The sequence below is a fragment of the Myodes glareolus genome, chromosome 2 (genome assembly GCF_982192425.1).
Source record: "Myodes glareolus chromosome 2, mMyoGla1.1, whole genome shotgun sequence".
In the NCBI taxonomy this organism is placed as follows: Eukaryota; Metazoa; Chordata; class Mammalia; order Rodentia; family Cricetidae; genus Myodes; species Myodes glareolus.
In genome coordinates, this window is record NC_142027.1 from 40,980,029 (window position 1) to 41,001,925 (window position 21,897).

At 35.9% G+C, this 21,897-nt stretch overlaps 2 protein-coding genes across 2 annotated transcripts; both read left to right on the top strand.

The window, feature by feature from the left end:
* The first annotated feature begins 3,462 nt into the window (after positions 1-3,462).
* On the top strand, positions 3,463-4,380 carry LOC125392936 (olfactory receptor 5AC1-like). The gene has a single exon (XM_048422919.3). It carries the CDS (start codon positions 3,463-3,465, stop codon positions 4,378-4,380), a length of 918 nt encoding a protein of 305 aa, XP_048278876.2.
* Positions 4,381-15,565: 11,185 nt separating this feature from the next.
* LOC146895680 (olfactory receptor 5AC1-like) lies at positions 15,566-16,489 on the top strand. The gene has a single exon (XM_085677919.1). It carries the CDS (start codon positions 15,569-15,571, stop codon positions 16,487-16,489), a length of 921 nt encoding a protein of 306 aa, XP_085534045.1. The 5' UTR covers positions 15,566-15,568.
* The last annotated feature ends 5,408 nt before the right edge of the window (positions 16,490-21,897 follow it).

Sequence of the window (21,897 nt, forward strand, 5' to 3'; positions counted from 1 at the left end):
ACATTGCCAATGTCACTATTTAATAACAACTTTTCTCTGTGTAAGAATGGTATAAAAAATTATTGTCTAATTGCTAGAAGGTGAATTCCCATAACATTGGCTAAAAGTAGCAAATACTATGTGAACTTTTGGTGATTGTGAGAAGAATTAATAATACACATATTTATAATAATGTATATGTATTCATAGACCCATTTTTCACTGTGGTACAGCATGGTTGTTGCTTAGAAGTAATCTGAAATAGCAAGTCTGTTATATCATTGAAAGTATATTGACGGAGTAAACATTTCATTTTACTTATAATTGACCTATAACTTTAGTTTTTTAAAGTTCTAGAACAACAAAGACAGTTAGAATGCTGTTATTAGTTTTGATTTGCTGATTAGTGAACAATGCCCAGCTGATTGGATATATCCTACAGGGAGCTTTTACCATCATTTTGGGAGTTTCGGTGTTCATCTCACAAGCAGAATTGAAGATGGGAAGAAATAAATAGTCCCTTCAAACTGTACTTCTTAAGGAAAATTGACACAGAAATAACAATTCTTGATACCTTTGTTCCTTCACTTAAAGTATTATTTTTTTAGGATTTTTTTTATTTCGGTGAGTGAGATATAATATTTTATTTTACTTTCTTTTTTTAAAAAAATTAAATAATGCCTGTATCAAATATAAAGGCTTTCCCAAATGGGTTTGACAATGTATTTGGCAATATCTTTTTAGGGGATTTATTTTATAAATAGAACACAATGGAATTTCTACTGAGAGAGCTAAATCCCTATGGACTCACAGGTAGCTGTATGTGGAAAGATTTGATCTCCATCATAAGGGTTTGTAAATTCTTTGCAGTTAACCTCTATGCTATGCTTCTTATTAATAACATTGGGGAGTTGAGTTTTATTAGGTGCTGAGGAGAACTGCATTGTAAGCTAGTACACAGTGGTAAAACTGTAAACCAAACTTCGTAAACTTGTATATAAATAATAGTAAGTTGAAAGTTGAATTGGGTTCTGAAAATTTGGTTTTTAATACCTTAATTAAGATAAAGTAATAAAATCAATCTGTCAAATAATTTAGTTACTTTTTAAATGACTTTCATTTAAAAAAATCCTAGAATCATACTCAGAGGTGTATGACATCTAAAAATTACATTTATTGGAGATAAGATGTTTAAATTTACTTCAAACATACTGGTTTTCATTAATGTCTTCACAGGGATAATACAACTATAAACAGAATTTTTTTGCCTATTCACAGTAAGGTTGGAGAGGAAATACTTCCCAGGGTAGTGCCGCTATTTAAATGAAACATTGCCTTGAGATAACTTGCTATGTAACAATCAATTTCTCCATATTTTTATTTCTTTAAAATTATTCTTAGTTAACATTATTTTTTAACTTTATACTTCAATAGTTCTCCATTTTTCTTTTGGTTTGGAACAATGATTTTTGGAAAAAAATACTTTTGGTAGAATGCAGATATGATGATCTTTACTTAAATTCATAAGAAAATGATAAAAAAGTGAAAGGTATTGGTACAAACTTATTTGTCTGGCTTGATAACAACCCATGACTGTCTATTGTTTAGACACTCATACCTGCTGTTTACAGTTGACCTGTTCCTGCTTTAGTCTACCAATGCAGTGCTGTGTTTACACAAACACATCATATACAGGATTCTGCATATTGTGTTGTTACAGAAATATGATGTGGTGGTTGTTTCTTCAGTTCCCTTCTCCTTGGTTTCTACTGGATCTAGCTTCATTCCCTGGAAACTGAACACATGAATATCTGTTGATCTTGTTTTTTCTTCTTTGTCTAATATATATATTTGTCTAATATATATATATATATATATATATATATGAAGTTAATTAATAACTTCATTATTGATTTTTTTTGAATTTTGATCTCATGATTTCCTTTTTAAAAGATAACTTTAATATTGTTTTATATCTTTCACATAATGCGTTCCCTGGGAACAAATTCCTGCAGTAGTCTGAACATGGGCTCTTGATCATGTGCAGCATGGCATACAAACTTAGTGACCTTTCTAGTGTCTGTGTTCAAATGCCTGATTAGCAGCTTAAGGAAGGAAGGATTTAATTTCTTGTTTCCGATGTCTTTGGGTTTTTGCCTTCTTGATGTCTGTGCACTCTCTGTGTGTTCCCTGTCCTCAGGGGACAGAGGAGAATGTCTGATCCTTTGGAACTGTACTTACATATCATTGTGAGTAACCATGAAGGTATTGGAAACTGAGCCAGGATCCTTTAGAACAGTGGCAAGTGCCCTTAAACACTAAACCATTTTCCCATCCCCTCTATTTCTTTCCATTTCACTGTTTTCCTTTGTAAACATCACAAACTTCAGCTCTTAAATTGAATGCAGCTGTTGAAAACATTTGTCTTTCTTTTCACTGTTGTTTCTTTTATAATCTTATAGTTCGCTTTCACTTTGATAATCTCACCCATGAAACTGAAAGAAACTTACTGTTTTTTCCCATGTTTTCGTTGAGAGGAAATAAAAAGTCTTCTAGAATGCTATGATCGTGTAAGGAACAGAAAAAAGTAGAAATAAGGCTTTAAATTGCTATCTTATCACTTGACTATTAATATGTTAAGATGAAAGAGTTACACACATAAGGAATATCAAAGACAAGTTAAATATCTTTACCATATGAAACTTTTGAAAGATATATGCTTATAAAAATGACAGTAGAAAAATTATCAGCTAGAAGAAAAAAGAAGTTTAGTAAAGTGGGAGGAAAATGGGAGATATTCTAGGGTGTATTTTCAAAGTACATTATACAATAGAATGAAAATGACATTATATAAACTATAACTTTGCATAATAAATGTGTATTAATAATGAAATGCAAAAAATTTATAAGATATTGAAAGACTTTTCAAATTGAGCTGGTGTCTCTTTAGGATATTTTACTACAAGCCTGGAATGGTATATGTGCTTTTAATTCTGCAGAATGAGGCAGGTGCATCTGAGACTGCGGCCAATGTAGTCTGCATAATATCACCAAGACAGCCTGAGCTACGCAGATAAACCCTATCTCAATAAACAAAAACAAACAAGAAGACATTTTAGTATAAAATGTATTATGTGTTTTTCTTTATAAATTCTGTACACACAATTTCTTTCTCTGTTCCCCCCCACACACACATACATACACACACACATTCACACAATTTATAACTGATTCAGGTATGCATAAGATCAGATAAATTAGTGTCTACAGTCTAATTGTTTACCCTTCAGATGATTGGATGCAGAAAATATTAAAACTGTTCAGAAAATATTTTCTGTTTCTGGCATGGTTAAAAAGCAGAAACACAACATCTTTTTAATTATGGAGCACCTAAAGCACACTAATGTGGTCTCAATGTGATCCTACTCTTACTGAGTCTTTCATGAAAAAAAAAATTCCCTCCTAGCAGCCTGAGCAGGTGTGATGGAAGGAAACTGGACCTTGCTGACTGAATTTGTTCTCAGAGGAATAACAGATCGTCCAGAGCTGCAGGTCCCCCTGTTCCTGGTGTTCTTCTTCATCTACATCACCACCATGTTGGGCAACCTTGGCTTAATCTTTCTCATATGGAAGGATCCCCATCTTCACACTCCTATGTACATTTTCCTTGGAAATTTAGCTTTTGCTGATGCCTGTACTTCATCCTCTGTGACTCCAAAGATGCTTATGAAATTTTTAAATAAGAATGACATGATATCCCTGGGTGAGTGTTTTTCTCAATTTTATTTTTTTTGTTCAAGTGTGACTACAGAATCTTGCTTCCTGGTATCAATGGCCTATGATCGCTATGTAGCCATATGCAACCCTCTGCACTATGTAGCTGTAATCTCCAAAAAACTCTGTGTTCAGTTCATATGTGTGTCATATTTAATTGGACTTCTACATGCCTTACTTCATGTAGGATTGTTATTTAGATTAACTTTTTGTAGTTCCAATAAAATAGATCATTTCTTCTGCGAGATCTTGCTACTCTATACAATTTCTTGCACTGACCCATCTATTAATGCATTGGTTGCTTTCATTTTTGCTTTTTCTATGCAATTGAGTACTTTTATGAGCATCATAGTTTCTTATATCCGTGTGCTTTTTGCCATCCTGAAAACAAAGTCTGAGAAGGGCAGAAGCAAAGCCTTTTCCACCTGCAGTGCCCATCTGGTGTCTGTCTCTTTGTTCTATGGCACCCTCTTTGTCATATATGTGCTCTCTGGGTCTGACACAGACAGTTACCAGGGTAAAATGTATTCATTGTTCTATACTATCTTCATTCCTCTTTTGAACCCCTTTATTTATAGCCTAAGAAATAAAGAAGTTTTGGGTGCCTTGAGAAGGCTCACAAAATGATGACCTCTTCTGAAAACTTCAAGGTGTTTCCTATCAGCAAATTTTCTCTTTTCAACTTCATCATAATATCTTGCCCTGTAATTTGCACATAATATGGATATTTTTACATATTGTTAAGTAAAGCAATAAAATGTTGGCTAATATGCATGTATTAATATTATTATAAAAATAGTGAAGTCCTTAAGGAAAGATAAAGCATAAGTTGTTTTTGAATATCCAATCAAAGGAGAACATGAGTTATCTGTAAATTATTGCCTTCATAAGATTAATTAATTCTTTTGCTGATACATGTACTACCATATTATTGAAGCATGATTCAATGTGTATGGATCCATTTTTTTCCATTTATTGTTTATTATTTATTTCATATATTAATGATCAAAAGCATCTCTCAGTGTTCTCTCTCATCCTATCCCCATACCTGCTGATTCTCTTCTTACTGTCAAGTATTGCCCCTCCCTATTCTCATGTCTTTGTTTATGCAAGCATCCTCCACAGATGTCTATTTATAATTATGAACTGTCTGTCCATAATGCAATGATCATGCTGAATACAGAGATTAGTTTTTCACAGAATCCATTCTTTAAAATCTTCATTTGGCTTGTACATTTTTTTCTGCTCATTTTTTCTTCATGTTGCTTGCCGCAGGTGTTATAGTTGCCCTATTCAGGATTGACGAATCTAGATAGAGATGCCTATTTTTAGCACTTTGGACAGTTTTTAAAAAAGCTACATTTTTTGAAAATTTCATATTTACAGTATTTATAGCAATTCTATTTCTCTGTCTTCTCTGTCCAATTTTTTTCTGTCACCTACATCCTCTCACATTCAAAAACCCTGTTTTGAGTCTTTGCATTAATCATTGTCCTCCACAATAAGGAGCTCCTCTGACCAAGACTCAATGTTGCCCTCGTCTGTGACTAATAATACACTTGTTTAGAAAGTAGTTTGACTACGTGTCCATTTAGCACAATAACAAGTAGTAAATCCTACCCACAGAGCTTGTGACCTTCATAGTCAGGTGATTTTGGTCATGTTTACTGTACCAGGTATACATTTCTTTCTTGGAGTTCATATAAGACACAATCAGAAAGATGTTGATTAGCCCCCACCAGTCGTGAAACAGTGGGCATTGGGCCATTGAGGAGTTTTCTTCCCATGTAGCCTCAACAGCACCTTCTGAGACTCTGAAGGCTAGGGCTACTCAGCAGGCAGAGAGCTTCTAGCTTGGTTCCAGTCGGTGGGCCTTCTGTCCTGGGTCAAGTGTGCAGTCCTTTCTGTAATGGATTATTACCATGTAGTTATGGTAGGGCCCCAGGAGAAAATGCAACAACTTCTGTTGCTTTGGGATTATCTGGGATCTCCACAGGTAACTCATAGAGAGTTATCCTGAACCTGACAATAATACTTTCCTTAAAATGCCCATGGATTCTGGTATCAGAATTGACCAACACAAATCAGAGTACCTTGATTCAAAGTTCTTTGATAATAACCACCTATATTGTTAATCATGTTAGCTATGACTCAAAATAGTAGTTTTCCCTGTTGACTCTAAAACCTGATAGTTCAAATCTTTATTGCTTCTGTCTTATTTCCTAAAAGGTCATTAAAGAATCTGTATATAATAGGGAGTTTTTATTTTTACAATAACTGTATAGTACACATATCACACTCTTTTGATGAAGTCTTAATAAAACAATCCTAGCAGTAATCCTGAGTATTCCATTCTAAATACTAAGCATCAGATATCAGAATGTTTTTCACTTTTCTTCATTTGGTAGTTGTTGACCTTGTCTGCTGTTAAACACTACTGGCCTTATATTTCAAGTTTCTAGGTCTTTTTAACTTTAGTTTTTTGACATATCTATCATCTATCTGTCTATCTCTCTGTCTGTCTATCTCTCTGTCTATCTATCTCTATCTATCTATCTATCTATCTATCTATCTATCTATCTATCTATCTATCTATCTATCTATCTCGCATTCACTCCATCACCCACTTTTTCTTCCTTCCTCTCTATTTGGATACTTCCTTCTTATCTAGTTACCTTAAAGCACGAAGTTTCTAAGTAGCTCTTTCATGCTCCTATAGTTTTGGTTTACTTTCCCACAACCTTCACTTTCCTCCACCCCACTTTCCCATCCACATTTATACCTTCCCATTCTTGATATCTCCTATTTTCATACTGTTTGTGTTTTACTGTTCCCAACAAGACTTCACCCCAAATCCCCACATCCTATGTATTCTCTCTTGTTTTCTGGCCTGTGGAGATACTCTTGATGATACTCTTTCTTTGTATTCTTTTTTTAATTGATTTTTTACTGAACTCTACATTTTTCTTTGCTCCCCTCCCTGCCTCTCCCCACTCCTTCAACTCTCTCCTGTGGTCCCCATGCTTCCAATTTACTCAAGAGATCTTGTCTTTTTCTACTTCCCATGTAGAGTAGATCACAGTATGTCTCTCCTAGGGTCCTCATTGTTGTCTAGGTTCTCTGGAATTGTGATTTGTGGGCTGCTTTTCTTTGCTTTGTGTTTAAAAAGCACTTGAGTGAGTACATGTGATAATTGTCTTTCTGGGTCTGGATTATCTCACTCAAAAAGATGTGTTCTAACTCCATCATTTGCCTGCAAAATCAAGATGTTATTATCAGAGAAAGGCAAATCAAAGCAACTCTGAGATTCCATCTTACGCCTTTAATAATGGCCAAGATCAAAAACACTGATGACAATATATGCTGGAGAGGTTGTGGGAACACTCCTGCATTGCTGGTAGGAATACAAGCTGGTACAGCACCTTTGATGTCAGTGCAACGATTTCTCAGAAAATTAGGAAACAACCTTCTTCAAGACTCAGTAATACCATTTCTGGATATATATATCCAAAGAATGCTCAATTGTGCCACAAGGACATGTGCTCAATTATGTTCATAGCAGAATTGTTTGTTATAGCCAGAACCTGGAATTAACCTAAATGCCCCTTGACCGAAGAATGAATAAGGAAAACGTGGTACATTTACACAATGGAGTACTACACAGCAGAAGAAAGTAATGATATCTTTGGAGATACTCTTTCAAACATAATTACACAAATAAAAATTTCAAAAGTAATTCATTAATGAGGAATATTATATAAAGTTGGTTTGTGTGTCTGAGTTACATTACTTACTGCAATATTTTTAGCTCTACTAATTTTTCTTCAATTTTCATAATTCATGTTTCCTACAACTGAATTTATTTGAATTATGAATATATATCATATGTTACTTTTCCATATTTTTTGACTGTTTTGGTTGATTGTCTTTCCTAGCTATTGTGTGTAGAGCAGCAACGATCATGCATGTACTGCTATCTGTATCAGAGTGTGTGGAGTTACTTGACTTGTGCGTGGATGGTAGAGCTGGGTCTCATGATCTTTCTGTTTTAGCTATTTGAGAATCCTGTGTACTGGCTTTCCTAGTTGTTGCGCATGTTTACAGTTCCTCCAAATGATCAGAATGGTGCCTTTTAATGTCATATCAGCATTTATTTTTTAAAGTATATTTTTTCATTTATAATTTCACAAATTAAATAATAATGTCGTTTGTTCAAAATATGTCTCATTATCCTTTCCAAATCTCTTCATCTCTCACCAAATACCTTCTTCTTTCCAAGCTGATGCACTACTTTCACGACTTTTTGTGATGGATAGGGTGCTGCATTTAATTAGGGATACCTAGATAAGAACGAGTCAGAGGTTATTTAAATGACAACAATGTATGAGTGACTGCAATAGCGGAGAATATAGTTATATTTCCCCCTGTGACATTTAAATGGCTGTAATTCCTCTGAGAATGAGGTCACATGATACATTTTTCCATTTATGGTGGAATTACTGATGGACCATGTGCCATGTAGGTTTGTGTGGATATCCATATATGTATTCATGCTTGCATCTGCCCTGTCATGTCCAGGAGATGACAAATTATATCACTCCTTCCATTCTTCATCTCTTATATTCTTTTGGTCTCTCATTTTGCAGTTCTCCACAAGCCTGGAATGGATGATTTAGATATTTCACGCAAGGCTGAGAACTTAACAGTCGTTTGTTCTCACTGAATTGACTTGTATACATATCTGTATTAAGTATCGCCTACTGCAAGCTGAAGCTTTTTTGATCAAAGTTGATAGGAACACTTAGATAGACGAGTATAAACAGGACAGTTTTCAGGGAAGTTTAACATCATATTTGTTTTCCAAATACAAATGTTTTTATTTTCCCCCAGATGGCCTATGACCTCCCCATTATATACGTTTATCAAATGTAAAGTGCCAGCTATGAGTTCCTTTATGGTGTAGGTCTAAAATCCAATGTGAAAGAAGAAGTTATCCTCACATAGCCATGCCACTGTCGCATCTATGGGTGGATTTTGCCTAGAAGGTAGGTATCAGTTTAAATTGTTCACAGCTGGTTAAGGTAATTAATAGCCTTCTTTCTGAGAATCTTCTATAAAACATTCCAGCATGATGAAAGCTTGCCAGCAGGGAGGAAATTTTTTCCCCACTCCCAGAGACCATTTGTCTTTTATTTTATACATTTAATTTTTTTCTCATTTATTTATTTATTAAAAATTTCTACCTCCCCCCTACCTCCCATTTTCCTCTCCCTCCCCCAACTCTCCCTGTCCTTGCCTTTCCAGTCCTAAGAGCAGTCAGGGTTCCCTGCCCCGTGGGAAATCCAAGGTCCTCCACCATCCATACAGGTCTTTAAAAGTGAACGTCCAAACAAACCAGGCTCCCACAAAGCCAGTCTATGCAGTAGAATCAAAACCCAGTACCATTGTCCTTGGCTTCTCAGTCAGCCCTCATTGACAGCCACATTCAGAGGGTCCGGTTTGATTACATGCTCCATCAGTCCCAGTCCAGCTGGCCTTGGTGAGTTTCCATTAGATCAGTCCCACCGTCTCAGTATGTGGATGAACCCCTCGCAGTCCTGACTTCCTTGCTCACGTTCTCTCTCCTTCTGCTCCTCTTTGGACCGTGAGAGCCCAGTCCAGTGCTCCAATGTGGGTCTCTGTCTCTATCTTCATCCATCGCCAGATGAAGTTTCTACGGCGATATGTAAGATATTCATCATTGTGGCTATGGGATAAGGCCAGTTCAGGCACCTGTTCCTCTGCTGCCCAAAGAACAAGCTGGAGACCTCTCCTTGGACCTGAGAACCCCTCTAGAGTCAAGTCTCTTGCCAACCCTAAAATGGCTCCCTTACTTAAGATATCTACCTCAGGGAGGAAGTTTTCCTATTAGGACAGGAATGATTTATCTGTTTTCTGTGATCAAAGTGTTTGCTGTGTTCAGCAATAAGAATTTACTGTCTAACTGACATGGGCAATGAAGAACAGAGTCTGTGAAGATCTCTGACACATAATGAATAAAGAAGTAACCCATGTTCATGCAAAAATATTTGTGTAATAACTTATGTCTTTGTAGAGCATCACTCTCTTCCATAAATGCTATCTACATCCAAACTCCTTTCATAAATTACATTTTAAAAAGTAGCCTATAAACTAGTATATATTCTTCAGGTTTTTTTACTCAATCTTAGATTAAAATATTATTTTATGTGATGTGAGCTGGCCAGGATGTTTGTATATGTAAGTGCATTGCATACATGTAGGAAACATTGGACATCAAAAGAGGATTTTAGATCCCCTAGAAAGGGAGTTACAAGTGCTTTTGAACCACTTTGTGAGTGTTGAGAACCAAACCTCTCCAGTACTTCCTCGTTTTTCATTTTGAGTTATATATTTTTGTGTTGTATTTCATCTTGTTTTTAACAGTATATTGTCACCATTTTAATATTATTAGTAATAATAATATGATGTGGAGTTTCCCTCTGTATGCTATGAATATATTTTATTATGATTAATAAAATGCTTTGTGTCTATCACAGGAAAGAAAAGAGGAAACCAGTAATTCCAAACAGAGATAAAGGAGAGGTAGGCAGAGTCAATGAGAAGGCATGTAACCACCACAGGAGACAAACACCAGACTGACAGAATTTTGCTGGTAAATCACAACCATATGTCAAGATGCAGATTAATAGAAATAGGTTAATTTAAGATGTAAGAGCTAGCTCAAAATATGCATAAGCTATTGGCCAAACTGCATTGCAAAAAATATAGTTTTGAAGCAATTATTTTGAGTCTGGGTAGCTGGAAAACCAACGAGCAATCTCTACCTATGATAATAAAATATGAAAACACATGAATGGGTAGAAGGTGAGAGCTGCATGCATGAAAATATTACCTATATTCACCAGTGAAGAGGAGAATTGAAGCAATTTTTTTTGTCATTTTACACATTTTTATTTTCTTTAGTATTTTTCAAATATCCTATTTGAGTGAGCCATACTGAATTTATTGGTTTCTTATCTAAGACACGATCACATATGTACATCATATGGCCAAATAAAAATTACTCCCAATAGCGGCAGGTGTCAAATAATCCACTAAACTATTGTTAGATGTTTAATTCTCAGAACATTGGTATAAAGTAGGAAATAATGAGGGAAAATTGATAATTGCCATAAAGAAAATTAATATATATATTCACATGTAATATATATGTATACATATATATGTTGTCATATAAACATTTTTTGATGTCTATTATGTTTTTTGTTCAGATTCAAGCTTTTATAGAAAACCGGTCACCTCATCTGAAGACTCTCCATGGAGTAAACCTTTTATTTTTCTTTAATTGGCATCTTAGTAATTAAAACAATAAAAGCCTAAATAACATCAGTTACAATCATCTATTAATTTTAATTTGCTGATTAGTGAACGATGCCCAACAAATTGGCTTTATCCTTTGGGAAGTTCTTGATAGCATTGACAGAGTTTTTATACTGAAACAAGAGTTTAAGATTGCAAAAAATAAATGCCATTCCCTCCAAACTGCTATTCATAGAGAAAACTGATGTGAGAAGGACCTTTGCCAGTGAAACCCTTGTTCCTGCAGGTTAAGTGTCTTCATGAAGATATGTCTTGAGCTATCTATGCCTATGCACATTTCCATAGTAATGTGCAAAAATATTTTATTTTACTGTAATTTTAAACATTTGGTCATTTCTATACCAACAGTTTCTCATAATTTATATGAGAATATGACATATATGTAAATTTATATGCAAATATCTATCAGGGTACTTATTTGACAATTGGGAAATAAAGCCTCCCTCAAAATCTAAGTGAAATATTTTGTATACATTTGCTCAATTTCTATGCTCTCACAACTATGTGCTAATGGTCTGAAGATTTGATATCAGTCATGTAAATTTGTAAGAGTTCATGTGGTTAACCTCTATGCTATGATTCTCATTAATAACAACGAAGAGGCATATTGGGAGAATACACTTAAAAAACCCATCACACTTTATAAGCCCTCAAAACAAGGCTCCTGAACTCATTTGTGCAAAATACTAGCTCTGATGGAAATAAGGCTGGAAGATTCTGAAACTTTAGATACAAATCATTTATTCAGATAGTGTAAAATTGAACTGTTGAATATTTTATTACATAAAGCATTCTTTCTGAGTCTTTAGACGTAGTCCTTCAGAATCAGAACACTTTCCACAACAGAGGGTTATAGAAGTTTGTGAATTCTTTTTTTCCCTTTTTGTTCTTGAGACAGGGTTTATCTGTGTATCTTTGGAAACTGTACTAGAACTCACGCTGTAGACTCGACTGGCTTTGAACTCACAGAGATCCACCTGCTTCTGCAGGGATTAAAGACATACACCAACCACCGCCTGGCATATGTGACTTGTTAGGATGTTTGCACCTACTACCTCAGTTGGTTCTAGGTTTATGTAGTATTCCATAATATGAAGTAAGGAAGTTTGCCATATCCACTGTGTTGACTTTATCAGATATTTTTCAAATTTTATCTAAAATTTTCACTTGTATAATTTGATTATGTTTTTTCCCTTTTCTTAACTCATCCTAAATTCTCTCCATCTCCCTACCTTTCGAGTTTATGGTCTTTATTCCTATCTCTTAAAAAATAGGCATAGAGGAAAGTCCTCAAGGACCCACTCTACACAAAGAACTATAGGCTACCAAGGAAAGCTGGAAGTAGGAGAGGTGGTCCTCCCCATGGAAGAGCACAGCAAGCAGTTTTCCAGTCCCAAATGGTGAGACTGAAAAGTACATACAAGTAACACCCAGATTGAACTGTGCTGAAGGAATTCTTCAGCTGGTAGCCTTTAAGAAACCAGCCAACTTGGACATGGCGTTTTATATTATAAATGCCAACGTAATGCATGTGCTCTCTCTCTCTCTCTCTCTCTCTCTCTCTCTCTCTCTCTCTCTCTCTCTCTCTCCTTGCTTTTGGATTTGGTTCCTGTTTCCCGTTCATGCAGAGGACTGTGATCTGTGAGTCTACCCCTAAATAAGTAACCCTTTATTATACGCAATTCTGAGCTAGTGTGGGATTATTTTGTAACTTTCATCTTCAGAATAGGTTACATTTAGGGAAGTATGTGTATATTTGTATACACATACCCTTGGACTAAAATTTTTTGAAAAGAGAGGCCCTGAATTTGAAAACTTATAGAGAGGGATATATGAGCAGTTTTGGAGGGAGCAAAGGGAAGGGAGAAATCTTGAGCGTAAATTATAATATCAAAATATTAATAAAAGTCATAAAAAAGAAACATACAGAAGAGAAGATGCAAGAACTCTGCAGTAAAGGTTAAAGTAAAGAATAAAGAATGACAAACAGCCACTAGAGGCCAGGAGGGTAAAGAGAGGGGTTTCCAATGATCTATAAAGGGAATGCATCTGACTTATAGTGTTGTGTGTCAGCCAGTGATGCTGATGTCAGACTCATGACATCCAGATGAGGTCAAATAATACATTTAGGTTGTTTAAATTAAATTTTTGATGTAACAGCCTCAGAGATCGTAAACTAATACTTTTATTTTTCAGTGAAAGTATTCATACAATCAATTTTAATGATGTAAGTAGTTCCAGGCTTTTGGGGAAGAGCCTTGGAGAGGGACTATGCCATGAGCTGAGTTCTGAGGGTTCCACATTTAGAGGATCTATTGAATAAAAATCACAGTTTCTGACATATTGGATTAAGATAAACAGAATTCAACCCCACAGGCTATTTTAGAGTAATAGACTACATAGGGTTTTTGAATGACTGAGACCTTTTAAGAACATCAGAGATATAAATATTATTTTATCCCTCTTTCCATATAAAAATATCTCTACAGAAATACAAACACATAAATCAATACAAACAAATAGAAGCACAGAAAGATAAGTCAGTACTATTTGACAGAAATGCAATACTAATAATTTTTACACAATTATTACACAGGCATCAGTTTCTCTGCTAATATGATTAGATGATTAATAAAACTTCAAACAATTTTTCTTTTTTTCTTATTCCCAATAAGATGAAGGAGAACACATCTCATGAAAAGTTTTGTTATTTGAGTGGAACAAAAATATCACACATCTTTCAATGAAATATTTCAGGGCTTCCTATTTAAATAATCTGAAATTATATTTTGTGTACATACTTTCCTCCATAAACTCTATATTAAATTTGATATTATTTTAATTTTTATTATTTTTTTCGTTTTTTCAAGACAGGGTTTCACAGCACCTTTGGAACCTGTCTTGGAATTAGCTGGCCATGACCAGGCTAGCTATGAACTGACAGATGTATGTTTGCCTTTGCTTCTCAAGTGCTGTGTTTAAAGGTCTTTGCCACCACCACTTGGCTTATTTTTGTTTTTAAAAGTAAAGAAAATGTTTTGAGAAAATTAGTTGTTTGGAATCACATATTTGGGCATGAGGATATTAGTTAATTGTATAGACTATGATAAATCTAAAAGTTTAAGTTTGTAGACAAGCCATCTCACAGATCAAGATCTGTCAAAAGAATCTGGCTAGTCCTATTAATAAATTAATAGCCCTTAGTCACTGAAGCTGTCCCTTTCTAGTTCCCAACTCCTATTTTAAATCAGAAGTAAGGGATGTCAAGGTATAAATCATGTTCTGTCTAGAATATGCATATTTTATCATGGTAGAAATGTACTATGGTGTTGATTAGAATTTCCTCTTTGTATTTTTCTACATCATCTATCCTAACTTCCTTTATTTGTTACATTTGTAGGTACCAATTGAGACTGAAATTTTCTTTCTCTTCTCACTTATATCCATAGTCATTAATGATCAATTTGTTTTATTTTCCCTCATTTGTTTTCCATACAAAAATTATAACTTGACTTTTAAGTTGAATTCAGATATTGAAAATCCTAACCATTATATCTATACTTTATTATTTTTTGAGTTCCATCTCATCTGCTCTTTGATAATCTCTCTCATATATTTCATTGATAAAAAGCACGTGTCTTGTTTAATCTGTCATTGTTTTTTATGAATATGTATCAGATAACACAATAGCAAGTGAAAGAAAATAACATTTTTATCATTATCTTGTTAACTGACAATGTCTTTGGATGACAGAATAATGCACATAATAACAAAGATATCTTTCAGTTTTACATAAAATATCTGAAAGTTATATATGAAATTAAAGTAGGAATGGAATATTTTAGGAGGAAAATGAGATTAGAAGAAGGGGGAAGAGAAATGGAAGAGTCTTTGAGAAATGAATATGCTCAGTGGGCATTTTACACTTCAATGAAAATGCCATTAGGTAGAACACTACATTGTATAGCCTCATTAAAATACAACAAAACATTTTATAAGGAATTGAAAAAGAGACTTTTCACATTTAATTAGTCTTTAAAATGTTTCAGTATAAAATGTAATATACAATTTTCCCTGTAAATTATGTATACAACCTGTCACATGTATGCGCATCATTTACAGTAACTGAGACTAAGAAGCATAAAGCCCAATCAAAAATCGGTTTCCAAGGCCTATTCTTTTAATTTTCAGATAACTGCATGTTAAAACTTTGTATATCAAAGTTAGAAAATACTTTGTGTTTTCAATATGCTATTAAAGGCAGAAACATTACACTTTCATATTTTGTGATTACAGAACAAAAGCAGCACATGCAGCACAGGTCCATGAGACTGGAATGTGATGCCATTCTCAGCAGTTTTGTTCAAATTTTATGTCCCTTCCTTCTTTGCAGTGAGAGTCCTGAGTGGGTGTGATGGAAGGAAACAGGACCCAGTTGACTGAGTTTGTTCTCAGAGGACTAACAGATCGCCCAGAGCTGCAAGTCTCCCTGTTCCTAGTGTTCTTCTTTATCTACATCATCACCATGGTGGGCAACCTTGGCTTAATCTTTCTCATCTGGAAGGATTCCCATCTTCACACTCCCATGTACCTTTTCCTTAGAAATTTAGCCTTTACTGATGCTTGTATTTCATCCACAGTGACTCCAAAGATGCTTATGAAATTTTTAAATAGGAATGACATGATATCTCTAGGTGAATGCTTTGCTCAATTTTATTTTTTTTGTTACAGTGTAACTAGTGAAATTTTCCTCCTGGTAGCAATGGCCTATGACCGCTATGTAGCCATATGCAACCCTTTGCTCTATCTCGTGGTGATGTCCAAAAGACTCTGCACTGTGCTAATAAGTATGTCTTATGTAATTGGTTTTGTAAACTCTGGATTTAATGTAGGGTTATTATTTAGATTAACTTTCTGTAAGTCAAACATAATTGACCATTTCTACTGTGAAATCTTGCCACTCTATACAATTTCTTGCACTGATCCATCTCTTAATGCATTGATCGTTTTTATTTGTGCTTCTTCTATACAAATTGGTACCTCTGTGACCATTGTAGTCTCTTATGCCCGTGTCCTATTTGCTGTAATGAGAATGAAATCAGAGAGGAGCAGAAAGAAAGCCTTCTTCACCTGCAGTGCCCACCTGCTCTCTGTCTCTTTGTTCTATGGTACTCTCCTCTTCATGTATGTGAGTCATGGGTCTGGACCAGGTAAACAACAGGATAAAATGTATTCACTCTTCTACACAGTTGTGATTCCTCTGCTAAACCCCTTTATTTACAGCTTAAGAAACAAGGAAGTTTTGGGTGCTCTGAAAAAAGTCATAAAATTATAAACATTTTCAGAAAATTTCGTAGTCCATTCTACTACCTTCTCTTATCCTGTGCAATGCATTGTAGTATTTGGTCCCATGTTATGCATATAATTGAAATTTTATGTATTGTTAATTAAAAATAAAAATTTAGACTGTGAATGACTGTTTTAGTAATATGATTATAAAATAATTAACAAGGACTCTAAGGCTAATCCCTGTTATTTGTTGTTTTGGAATTCATACTCACTGTGAAAGTTACTTCATTAATTTTTTCATTATGTTGACAAACTTTAGTTTTTAAGATCTATATTAATAATCTTTGCATTTATTTTTATCAAAAAGCAAACTTAGATTGTGAAGTGATTTATTTAAAACCTACTTTCCCATTTTAAATAATTCTAGAAGTAATACATTTAAATAAAGTAATCTAATATTATATTATCAGTACATAGGTAAATAATAATTTTTAACATGTGACAATCACTACCGCCCAAACAGTTAAAGGGGGTTATTTCTTGAGATTTAAGAGTAATCTGGAAAAGATGAATATTTATGTCAAATTCATTGAACGTTCTCAAAGCTAAAGTATTGAGGATGAAAATGAACATTTTTTAATGTAGCATAAACAGAAAATTTTAAATTACATAAAACATTTATCTTTTTGCTATCTGTTCTTGTCTTTTTTCTTCACTTATTTCTTTGACTCTGAATCAGACATCTGGGTGCATCTTCTAGCTAAGATCTCCAATGCATCTTAGTAGGAGTAAGGTGAACAGATGCATTGTACTTCACATCTTGCGCCACATGAAATCAACAGCATCATTCAGATACATTCTTGCTATGACTGTTTATAATTTCTCTGTCTTTTGAAACAATATGAAAAAGAGGGAAACATGTTGAACAGTATCAGCTGCAAACATTATAATGTAGAATAAATAAAAATATGACTATACTATTTACAGATTTTAAAAGGAAAAAGAACAATTCTGTTACAGAGAATGTGAAAAGGCCCCAGAGGCTCTCATGTTGGGCACTTAGCTCCGATCTGGTGTCGCTGTTTGGGGAGACTATGGAACTTTCAGTGATGCAGCCCTGCTGGAGGAGGTGGATCAGCATAAGTGGGATTGAGTTCCCCAATCCCACTTCTTTTTGTTCTTCCTGAGTGGGTATACAATGTGTCCACTGTTTAACCTCAGTCACACGGACTGTATTCTCCAGGAACCACAAACCCAATTTATGCTTTACATTTTACATAACGCAGCTCAGACACAAGACTGGTAGCAGGCAGTGTTGTTATTGTCATTGTCCTGACCTTATGGTTCTTAGGTCTTTGGAAGTCTTTAACAGAGAAACGTGGGATAGTTTGAAACTTTGAGCAAGAGAAACCTGCAGTTGATACAAGCAGAAGTTAATAGACCATTCTAATGGGATTTTGGAATGTCAGGGGTTAGAGAAAATATATGGCTGATGAAAAGACCAGTGACTTCTATTTATTTGGACTTTAGTTTTGTTCATGGCAACATAACTAATAGATATGGATCTATTTGCATTCTTCTATATGTTGGCATACATTTATGTCAGCAACATTTGCTGAAGAAGCTTTCCTTTTTTCATTGTACAATTTTAGCTTCTTTGTCTAAATTAAGTGTTCATAGGTATGTATATTTATAGGTCTTCAATTCGATTCCATTGGTCTACCTATCTGTTTTTGTGTCAATATCAAGCTGTTTTCATTACTATAACTCTATAGTAGATCTTGATATCAAGGATGAAGATGCCTCAAGAAGTCCTTTATTGTAAAGAATTGTTTTGCCATTTTATTATGTTGATCCTACCTATCGAAGAACATGGGAAATCTTTTCATTTTCTGATATCTTCTTCAATTTTATTCTTTAAAGACTGAAATTTCTTGTCATACAAATCTTTCACTTCTTTGGTTAGAGTTACCCCAAGATATTTAATGTTTTTCTGACTATTATGAAGGATAATATGTCTCTCATTTCTTTCTCATACTGTTTACCATCTGTATCAAGGAGGGCTACTGATATTTTTAGTTAATCTTGTATCCTGCTACATCACTAAAGGTGCTTGCTTATCAACTGTAGTAGTTCCCTGGAAGAGGTTTTCGAGTCACTTAAGAAAATTGCTTGGATGCTCACCTTTATAGACCTGTATGGAGGGGGGAGGACCTTGGACTTCCCATGGGGCAGAGAACCCTTACTGCTCTTAAGACTAGAGACTTGGTAGTTGCATTTTTTGCTTTTAGGGAAGCAGAGATATGGCTCCATTAAGAGGTTTTCTGACTCTGCTTTAGTGGAAAGAACTGTGTGGTTTCTTTAAGAAAAGGCTTCCTGATTCACGCTGGTTACAAGAACAATTCTGGTTCTTTTTTGGGTCTAATGCTGGTCACACACTTCAGGTTTGGATGCTTATGTGCCCACTCAGGGTCAGGAGGAAAGTATCTGAGACCAAGCTCAACATTGCCTGCCTGGGCAGGTGGATGTTTGGGTCTGTTAGGCGTGCACAGACAGGAGAGCATAGTGGATTCCTGTAGCCATAAACAGAGATATTTCCATGGTGCAGGGCAATTGTCTATTCTACCAATTATGTTTTAAATAAACTCTGATTGGCCAGTAGCCAGGCAAGAAGTATAGGTGGGACAACAAGACAGGAAGTAGAGGTGGGTCAATGAGAACAGAATTCTGTGAAGAACGAAGCCCATTTCTCCCAGTCCTGTCCATACACTGAAGAAGTAAGATCTTCCCTGCCGAAAAAGTAACTGAGCCATGTGGCTCAAATATACAAGAATAGTGGGCTAATGTAAGTTGTAAGAGTTACAAGAAGCCTGAACTAATGGGCCAATCTGTTTATTTTTTATTTTATGTATTTTCATTTATTTATTTTACCATTCAAAAATTTACACTTCATTACCTCCTCTCATTTGCCTCCCGCATCCCCACTCACCCTCCTCCCTCCCCCTTCCTCCTTAAGAGAGGGCAGGGAACCCAACCCTGTGGGAAGTCCAAGGCCCTCCCCTCTACATCCAGGCCTAAGAATCTTTGGATCCAAACAGACTAGGGTCCCCAAAACCCAGTACATGCAGTAGAAACAAGTCCAAGTGCCTTGATCAATGGCTTCTCAGTCAGCCCCCCTTGTCAACCACATTCAGAGAGTCCGATTTGATTGCATGCTCATTCAGTCCTGGTCTAGCTGGATTTGGTGAGCTCCCATTGGAACAGGCACACTGTGTCAGTGGGTAAACCAACCCTTCTGGTCCAGACTTCCTTGCTCATCTTCTCCCTCCTTCTGTTCTTCAACTGGACCTTGGGAGCCCAGTCCATTGCTCTGATAAGGGTCTCTGTCACTATCTTCAACTGTCACCGAACGAAGGTTCTATGGTGATATTTGAGATAATCATCAGTGTGATAGTGGGGCAAGGCCAGTTCATGCACTCTCTCCTCTGCTGCCCAAGGACTTAGCTGGGGACATCAATGTCGACACCTTGGATCTGCTCTAGAGCCAAGTCTCTTGCCAACCCTAAAATGTCTCCCTTAATGTAGATCGTCGGATGAAGGTTTCCTCTGGTCCTGCCTATCTTGCTCACGTTTTCCCTCCTTCTGATTCTCATTTGGATCTAGAGAGTTAAATCCAGTGTTCCAATATGTGTCTCTGTCTCTATCTCCATCCATCGTCAGATGAAGGTTCTATGGTGATATGCAAAATATTCAGCATTATGGTTATGGGCCAAGGCCAGTACAGGCACCCTCTCCTCTCCTACCCAGGGAAGAATCTGGAGACCTCTCCTTGGGCCTGAATCCCCTCCAGAAACAAATCTCTTGCCAACCCTAAAATGGCTTCCTTAGTTGGGGTATATACTTGCCTGCTCCCGTATCCATCCTTCCTCTCCCCATTTCACTCCCCCACGCCATCCCCAATCCTCCCCCTCTCCCTTCTCTCTAACCATCTCCCCTTACATCCACCCCCTCACATGACACCCCCCCCACCCCGGGCACCCAAGTTTGCCTTGCAATCTTGACTACTTCCCATATCCAGGAGGATAACTATATGATTTTCTTCAGGTTTACCTTCTTATTTAGCTTCTCTAGGATCACGAATAATAGGCTCAAAGACCTTTAACTATGGCTAGAATCCACTTATGAGTGAGTGGATTCATATTATACCATATTCCTCTTTTTGGGTCTGGGTTATCTCACTCAGTAAAGCGTTTTCTATTTCCATCCATTTGAATGCAAAATTCAAGATGTCATTGTTTTTTACCACTGAGTAAAACTCTAATGTGTATATGTTCCACACATTTTTTAATCATTCTTCTAATGAGGGGCACCTAGGTTGTTTCCAGGTTCTGGCTATTACAAATAGCGCAGCTATGAATACAGTTGAAAAAATGCTATTGTAGTATGATAGGGCATCTCTTGGATATATTCCCAAGTGTGGAATTACTGGGTCCTGAGGGAGGTTGACTCCCAGTTTTGTGAGAAACCGCCACACTGATTTCCACAGTGGCTGCACAAGTTTGCGTTCCCACCAACAAGGGATGAGTGTTCCCCTCACTCCACATCCTCTCCAGCATAGGCTATCATTGGTGTTTTTGACTTTAGCTAATCTGACCGGTGTAAAATGGTATCTCATAGTTGTTTTGACTTGCATTTTCCTGATTGCTAAGGAGGTTCAGCATGACCTTAAGTGTCTTTTGGCCATTCGAAGTTCTTCTGTTGAAAATTCTCTGTTCAGATCAGCACCCCATTTTTTAATTGGGTTAATTAGAGTTTTAGTGTCTAGTTTTTTGAGTTCTTTGTATATTTTGGAGATCAGACCTTTGTCTAATGAGGGGTTGGTGAAGATCTTCTCCCAGTCAGAAGGTAGTCTTTTTGTCTTACTCACATTGTCCTTTGCTTTACAGACGCTCCTCAGTTTCAGGAGGTCCCATTTATTCATTGATTCTCTTATTGTCTGTGCTACTAGGGTTCTACTTAGGAAGTGGTCTCCTGTGCCTATGTCTTGTAGACTAATTCCCTCTTTCTCTTCTATCTGGTTCAAAGTGGTCAAATTAATGTTGAGGTCTTTAATCCATTTGAACTTGAGTTTTGTGCATGGTGATAGATATGGATCTACTTTCATTCTTCCACAGGTTGACATCCAGTTGTGCCAGCACCATTTGTTAAAGATGCTTTCCTTCTTCCATTGTATACATTTAGCTCCCTTGTCAAAAATCAGGTATTCATAGGTTTGTGGGTTAATATCTGGGTCTTCTATTCGATTCCAGAGGTCGACTTCTCTGTTGTTATGCCAATACCAAGCTGTTTTCAATACTGTAGCTCTGTAATAGAGTTTGAAGTCAGGGATGGTAATGCCTCCAGAAGTTCCTTTATTGTATAAGATTGTTTTGGCTATCCTGGGTTTTTTGTTTT